At 38.6% G+C, this 8632-nt stretch overlaps 1 protein-coding gene across 1 annotated transcript; it reads right to left on the bottom strand.

Annotated features, from left to right (window-relative positions):
- Positions 1-5765: 5765 nt before the first annotated feature.
- Positions 5766-8375, bottom strand: six6a (SIX homeobox 6a). Its single transcript, XM_016460765.1, has 2 exons — positions 7099-8375; positions 5766-6241 (listed from the first exon to the last, which is right to left on the bottom strand). The coding sequence occupies exons 1-2, from the start codon at positions 7668-7670 to the stop codon at positions 6076-6078; spliced, it is 738 nt and encodes a 245-aa protein (XP_016316251.1). The 5' UTR covers positions 7671-8375; the 3' UTR covers positions 5766-6075.
- Positions 8376-8632: the final 257 nt, after the last annotated feature.

Raw genomic sequence — 8632 nt, 5'->3', positions numbered from 1 at the left:
CCTGTTTTTCATTGGGACTTGGAGCATTCTCATTTTGGGGTATAATTACTACAATGAGATCAGTGTGGTATAGTCCAAAACCTTAGACACACACCACACACACCTCATTTTGTAGTCTAATCCAGGTTTCTCTGGCATGTTGCTGCTGGCTGACATTCCAGTGGCAATTTTTGTCTCTCTGGATCACAGTGATCTAGATTCACATTGATTATGGAATTCCGGTAAAGTCCAGATATCAGCGGGAGAATTGGACAGACTACACAAAACAGTTTCCCAACAGGCATTACAAAAGGGTTTCTCTCTCTTCTCTCATCTTTTTCTTCTCTTTTCACTTTACTCTTTAGCTATGCGAACATTTCTGTGATCAATTATGTAGCTAACATAACAAACATCAACATATAAAATTTCAATGAAGAGACTTCCAGAGCAGACTGATCTATTTTCCTGATAAAACAGGAGGGGATTTAAGAGTATCCACACACACTGTTCCCTTATTTGTCCATCACACACATGCCTTGTACACTTTGTTTTGCTAACACATTGACTCTGTGGTCTTGACTCATTATCTCATTAGCAGAAGCTGGAAAGAATCATAATTACTGTGGCTGCAGGGTTATTTACCACAGTGTCTCTTCTGCCCTCTGGTGGTAATTTTAGGCACCACAAAACACAAGCAAGTGTTTAGACATTTGTTATTCTATTTCACAGAAAACAACAGATTATATGTAAAAAAAAAAAAAAGTAAGTTAATATATATCTTTAAAATACTCAAATTAAGAGAGACTACGGGAGAAATAGGGCTATGATTAATGCAAAGAAGGTAATTTCATGCGTAGCGGCAATAATAGAAAAACAAGACATACAAGAAACAGCAAAGAAAAACACCTTAGATATACAAACAATTACAGAGCGGTTGCACACATTTCTGTAAATGCTGTATGTGCATAAGTTCTTTAATGACAAAGCATAAAAGTTGTGATATTGGAGAATGAACTGTAGACTGGCTAGATATGAACTACTGTGTCAAGAAGAGCATGTATTTGGTATTTGTCTCCCCCTAGCGACTGATATGAGGTATTGCATTATAAAAATATTACTACACTTGTCAACGCACTCTCATCTACTCATTAGAAAGATTTATACAGCGTTTAATCCCGCTAACTAATCTGTTTTCATTTCAGTAACGTGGTAATTTGAATGACACTGACGTGATCTCAATATGTCGACATACTTGATGTTGAATAAAACAGCATTTTCTAGAAGACAAAGAATCTAGAGCCTTCATCTTCATTTCCCCATAAACAAAACCACTCCAATATAGCTTGTATGACACCCATATGTACCAGCTGCGCTAGCCTAGGCCTTTATCTATTAGACTAATTAATTGTTCATCCATTGTAGGCCTAGATTATGCATTTATTTAACATATAATTGTTTAAAATCAAAATAAGAAGTATTCTGGTATTGTCACATATTATAGAGTGTATAAAGTTTAGTTGACCTGCAGGATTATGTGTAGGCTACTTACGGTTACTTCAGAGAACTCAGACGTACGGTTATCACGTAGCCTAAGTTAAGGTGTTTTTGAGTTGCCAGCATTGTGCCTGTTTCACTGGGTCGATCCAGATGGATTGTTCCTGCAGTAAAAATACTGCTAATCGACATGTTAACTGAAGAGCAATGAGCTGCGATGATCATGTTCGGTTAAAATGCTCACGGTCTTGCCCAAAAAACTCTAGTGTATTGAGAAGCTGTCAAGATCCGAGACTAAAGCTTCAGATCGAGCACAATTACTGGCTCACTATCGCTTTTCAATAACGCTCATGCTAGTTTTCTTCTGACCGCTCTTATGTGACATTCTTTGTCTACTACATACAACCATCTGTCAAAACAACATGTAGGTATTTATCTCTAATAAATGTCTCCATCATTGCACATGGATTTCAATTCGCATTCGTTTTCTTTAAGGACGGTTCTTGTTTGAAGTTGCAAGAGGCCGCGGTCGAAATGGAGTTTTGAATCGAGACAAACTAAGATAGACGACAACACACTCTGATTATTGATTTGTCTGTAAAGATCAGACCAGAAACAGACAGTTGAACTTACATTTTTGCCATTAAGAACTTCAAATGAGTAGGCCTATTTATAATTAGGAAATGTTCAGGAACTTTGTGTGACGTGGAAAAACTTCACCGTGAAAAACTTAATTGTGAAGATCCATTTTGATGATTTGTTCATCTCAAACGGTTAAAATGCTTTCATTGTTATAACAGCATCTTTGTTTCGACTTATCTACCTTTTCACAAAAATAATTTCTGTAATTTCTATTTCTATTATGATTCATAGTTTCAGTAATTAGATTTAAAGTGGCCGAATAAATACTCAAAATAAATTTATTTAGTATTTTACAGTAAATGTTGATGGAGATTTATCATATAGCCTAGCAATAAAGGTATAGTTTCACCCAAACAGTTTTCAAAAAAGGATGTTTAGAAAAATGTCTCAGTGCTTTTCACATACAAGGAATGTCAATAATGGTCCAGTGTTGTTTAGGACCCCACTGACTTCTATACGTATGGTCAAAAACAGATGAAGCATTCCTCAAAATCGTCTTTAGTGTTTAGCAGAAGAAAGAATGTCATACATGTTTGGAACGACGTGAGGTTGAGTAAATTATGACAGAATTTTATTTACGAACAGACTTTACGTTTGCTTAGGATCATGAAGTAGATTTAACAGTATAATATGCCGTTCAAATAAATATATAGAACGCAAGGCTAGAAAAGTGTTAATTATGGGCGAGAAGAGTGTTCCTGTCGTGTAGCTGTCCACGGTGCTGAATGGCGCCTCTTTCAATGAGTGCGATTCTGTTAATGACTTAAAAAGCAGAACATTTTCGTGTGAGAATTTCTGGGACATCCAGAGTCTGTAGACGTCCATGTAGGTTTAGAACACGATTTAGTCTGTCTGTATAGCTACCTCAAATAGCCGAATGATCTTTCAAATGTAAATAGACCAGCATAATTTCTTGGCGCAACTCTTCCGTGCACACTTCACCTATACAGTAACTAACACACTTGCCCATGAAACAGATTTCTCCGTTCTAGGTCATATTTTCTAAAGAAATCTGCAAACTTTGTATTGTGGCACTTTTATAATGCACTAGGTTACTTTTTGTAAGTGGCTTTGGAAGAAAGCGCCTAACGCCATGCTAAATAGATAAACACACAGTTATAGTTTATACACATTACGCATTTTTACAGAGCCGAGTTATGATTCTTGACTTCTGGTATTTGTTTCAATATGATGATGTAGGCATCTGTCCAGGTAAAAAGGCCACTGAGCTGGGAGTCATGCCACGCCACATTTGACCACCAGAGGTCGCAGACAAAAGCCAAAAGAAAAATATCCAGTTGTGAAACCTGAATAAATATATAAACGCAAGAAGCAAAGGTGTATTAGACACATTCTACAACGTAAGCATGTATTTATGACCAAAGACAAACGCACACATAAGAACCCTATACATTTCCTATAACTTAGTAGGCCTATATGCTAAAGGGTAAAGATTGTGTTTGCTTTATATTTATTCGTTTAGAAGACGCTTTTATCCATTGTGACTTACATGTATGGGAATAATACATGTAGAAGCGATTAATCCATATCGTGATTAATTAATACCATATAAGTGTAACAGAGCTCAGAGTACATTTGCATTTAAAAGCAAAAAGGATACTTAGCTAGATAAGTTCTCAAGAAGCTTGCTTCTGGTCGTTTTTTTTTTTTTTTTCAATAGATGTTTGCTGTTTGCTGTTTGCTTGAAGTACACATGGCGTTAACATGCACCGTCCTATTTGTGTGTATTGTTTTGATTTTAAAAAGTGCAGTTGCAAATTGTTATGCTCCATTCACAGCTCTTTACACACTGACAGACTAACACAAATGCAAATACTGGCGAAATCCTCTTTAACTGAGAGGAATTTAGAATACTTTTATTTTTTTTAATAACCATCCCTACAGGCAGCAATAATAGGTATACGAATGAATGTGCATACACATCCTTTTCAAACCCATACTTAATTAAACGTTGTGTTTTAAATAGCATATTTAGGCTTATTTGAGCATTTTCTCTCCACTTGCAAAATGATAAAGGAATTTGGTTTTTATTTCCCGAGTAACTTAATTCTCACGCTCTTTGTGGCATCAAAAGGAATCTATTTGTGATGTAGAAATTAGGTATCTTGGCTTTTTATTATTGTTTTTAGAACCATATATGTAGACAGCGAACTCCTCAGGTAAATGCCCCAGAACGCCACACACTCACTCACACAAATGAAAAAAGTTTGGATTTCTGTATACCTCTGGCAACCCGGGCAGAGAGTTTTCATGCTGAGGCTTTCGGGAGGGGAAGGCGGGGTGCTTCTTTGTTAGCTCGGCCCTCTCCAACTCGTCATTAGTGCTGATTACCTTTGACCAATTTGACAACCTTATTGACTGCTAAAAAGACTTTTTCATCGTCCCACCCTGCTCTCCCCAGCGCTCAAAAGAAACGGAAAATTTCCGCCATTCTCTATCCAGTGTTTAAATAAAGCCGTGCTCCTTTCCCTTCCCTTGCTTTTGCTCCTATCTTCTCCTTTTTTCTAGGAAGGAACACTTGGTTTGGCCCCGCCGTTGTTCAGACTGAAAGAAGATTGAAAAATACAGCTTGTGCTTTTTATTGGGAGCGTTAATGAATAGCGCGGGTTAAACCCAGGTGCGCGCCGTGAACCCCTCAAGCAGTTGGGAAACAGAGGCGCTGTGTTTTTGCGCCTGCTCCTTCAGTCATTTGCGACATAAACACCTTAAGTTGATTTGAAAGTTAAGAATAGCGTGGCCGTGCTTTTAAAATATTATGACATTTTTACAAACATGTATTCTTCCAAATAAAAATAAAAATTTGGAAGGATATAAAAACCTTTTATCGTTCTCTGGCACTTGACAAAGAAGAAAAATCTCTCCGAGTAATGAGAAAAAAATTAAGCACTAAGTTGTGATGGTTATAGTCTAGCAATCGATTTATGCTGATCTTAATGCCACAAGGTATTAACCCACTAGCTTAACCACGTGTGAATTATAGTCATGTTGTGAATTACATAGCCTATTAAATAAATATAAACAATTTTGAATCGAAAGAAAATTATAGTAAAATGAAAAACAATAAAAAAGTATTAATTTATCATCCACCTTTGACAAATGAATTTTCTGCAGCTTGTTTGGGCCACTAGAAGGTTCTATTTAAACAGGAGATCACAGCTTGGGTTGTGTTGACATCCGGGAGAGCGTCTCGGCCTTTCGCTGACCCTGCGCTGTCAGAGCGCGTTACACCACGCGAAGCATTTTAGCCAATTACTGCTCGAGTGTGAGAGAGATTGAGCTGGCAGAGAGGCATTAAAACATGCAACATATTTGATCCCCGTCTGTTCTAAATCTGTTCTTCAGGATATAACATTCACCTTTTTTTTTTACTTTCGGGTAGACACATAAAATATAATCATGAAATAAAACATTGCATGGCTCAATTTTACACCGGAAACACTGGAATAAATGTCGTAAAGAAAATACCGTTGTGAATTTGCCATCGTTACTTAATTCAACATTTTATTTTTTTTAAATCATGGTTATTTTTTCCAGAAATTTCACGACGCGCAGCATTACGCACAACAAAAATGGTAATAAAAAAGCACACAAATAAAGGGTCTAGGGGCCGATGATATTTTAAATAAGTAAATAAACATCGTTTATATATTAAAAAAGACAAGTGAACATTAAAACATTATTCAGTCTTTTGATGATAAAGCACGCAAACATACAACAATAGGTTCGGCCCTCAGAAGATTTTTTCGAAAACTCCCACCTGTCTTCATGAGAAGCACTGCGCATTTTGTTGATCACATCAACGAATGGAAAATTAAATTGTGACGCTTTTTTCCATCCTTCATTTTAGCCTCTCTCTGGGCCGGTTGCAGGCACTAAAGTTTTGTTGTTGTTAGATTGTCTCTTACAGTTCTCCTGTTTGCTCTTTTGAAGCCTGTCACGTTAGATGTCACATTCACTGTCGCTGGAGGTGATGGAGATGGCGGAGGTGGCGGCCTTGCTCGAGAGACTGACTTCTGGGCTTGAGGCGGGACCCAGGCGGTCCACTGTGGTGTCATCATCCCCCAGCGATCGGACCGAGCCACCGGACAGAACCTGCTGCTGTAGCCTGCAGGGGTGAAAAGAGACAAAATGTCAATGAGGATACATCGACATTCATAGCTTACAGTGGAGACAGTGGATATAAAAGAAATGTCCTCATCTCTCTGATGCATAAATTACTGTCATTTCTGGTTAAGTTAATCAGTCTTGGATTAAGATTGAATCGTCAAACTATATTTATTAAACACACCATTTACACCTCTTATTCGAGTATGGGAAACTACAAAAATCTTTTGACGATGATATGCTGTTAACGCTGTCAAAACATTTCAGGTTGTAAGTGCATTTGCATGAGCTAAAATCAAATGGTGACTGTTTAGACTTAAAGTAAACTTTTCTTATAGCATAATATAGCTTCAATACTGTATGTTAATTATAAACAAAGATTGTAGGCTATGCAACTATTGTCTAAGGCAGTACAACAAAAATAGTTGATAGAAATATATATTGCAGCATATAAAAACAAACCATGAATTACATAATGTAAAGCATGCTGTCAATTTAACAATCTGTTTAAGCGGGTATTTTAAGCTTCCTAACCCAGAGAAAATATATTTAGGCTATATTTATGATATCGATTATGTAGTATTTTTATAATCATAAATCATCCCAGCATGAAACCTCATGCATCAGCAGAGATATGTAAAATAATTAGTAGCCTACATTTTGGTAAGATGTGAACAAAAGGAGCTTTGCCAACAACTAATCGATTTGGACATTAATTTTAAGTTAAATTACGCAAGAAACTCCAAAGACTTTTTAAAGATAATAATAAATAAAGATAATGACAGTATAAATAATAAAAGGAACATCATATGCACATGATTAACGCCTTTATGCAGTTCAGTGGAGATCTCTATATACCTGTTCTTGGCCGCTGCCGCTCGGTCTCTCTGCCTCCGGTTTTTAAACCAGTTGCCCACTTGTGTGGGTGTGAGTCCAGTCGCCTGCGCCAGCTCTCTTTTTTTGCTCGGGTTCGGGTAAGGGTCCTGCAGGTACCACTCTCTCAAGAGATGCCGCGTCCTCTCCTTGAAGCAGTGCGTTTTCTGTTCGCCGTCCCATATCGTCCGAGGCAGTGGAAACTTCTTTCGGACGCGGTACTTGTCCACGGGTCCTAAGGGACGCCCACGAAGTTTCTCAGCCTCCTGGTAGTGCGCCTCGAGCCAGAGCGCCTGCAGCTTCGCGTGTGAGTCCGTTGTGAATTTGTGGTTCTCTAGTACTTGGTAGAGCTCGCGGAAGTTTCCCGCGTGAAAGGCCACGACCGCCCGCGCACGCAGGACAGACTCGTTCTTCCCGAGGACTTCGCAGGCGGACAGCGCCACCGGGAGTGACCAGAGGAAGCGGCCGAGCCTCTCCACGTCGCCGCTCTCCTCGAGCGTCTCGCAGACCCCCGCGACCTGCTGGGGGCTGAAATTCAAGATGGGCAGCTGGAACATGGAGACTGCAATCTGTCTCTTCTTTTGGTCCTCCTGTCTGGTGTTGCTCCTCGAATGTCTCGCCCGTCTTTTTGTTCAGCGAGTCTGTCAGAAAACGGCAAAAGTTAACAGCCGTGTCACAAAACGAGCTGAGGAGCGATGCCGTGCGGCAGGCACAAGCAGCCTGAACGGCAAAATCGTTTCTTTGATTGAGTGTGAGCATAAAAAACTGGAAACAAGGTGTTTTCTGAGGAGCAAAATAAAAGAACATTTAGCCCCTTGCTGCCGATATTCTATTGGACTTGTCAGATTGGCTGCCTGGTTGCCATGGACACACGTCAATCACTGTCAGGTTTGCCAATCACGCGTGAAGCAGCACCAGATTTCAGCACCACCCAGAGCGCAACAGCGCCTTTCACTGAAAACGTCAAAGCGTCATTTTGACCTTTACGTTTGTGCTGCTCAGAGACGCTGAATGTAATGTTGTCATTTGCTAGAAATCCGGAAGCAACCCCCTCTGAGTCGTCGATAAAACGATAGGAAAGAGTGTCTGTTAAAATACAGAACGCACTGAAAGACATTAGTAAGACTTTCTATGAAAAGCATATGCAGTATAAATAATTACAAATGATTGCCTATTCAAAAGTTACACCTTTGAAAGATGTTTTAAAAACTAAAACTAAAAAAACAACAACAAAAAAAACATGATTTATGTTTCAAAAACGTGCCTCCAAATGAAGCTATAACATTTCTGTGACGCATGTTAAGGACCTCAGAAATAAAGTGCGAAAAACGTGATCAATGTATCACTATAGACTTTTAAAAAGAACTTTAATGAAGAAAATGCTCTCATTAAAAAGTAAAACAAAAATGAAAATGCCATGCGACGTGCAATACTATTCTACACAAATACATTAAAACAAAAATTTAACTACCAGTAGGCTATAAGCTGTCAAAAATTACAACATGCACATTTCGCCAGG

The sequence above is a fragment of the Sinocyclocheilus anshuiensis genome, unplaced genomic scaffold, assembly GCF_001515605.1.
Source record: "Sinocyclocheilus anshuiensis isolate Anshui unplaced genomic scaffold, SAMN03320099.WGS_v1.1 scaffold72, whole genome shotgun sequence".
NCBI lineage: Eukaryota > Metazoa > Chordata > Actinopteri > Cypriniformes > Cyprinidae > Sinocyclocheilus > Sinocyclocheilus anshuiensis.
This window is presented reverse-complemented; position numbering and strand designations above follow the sequence as displayed.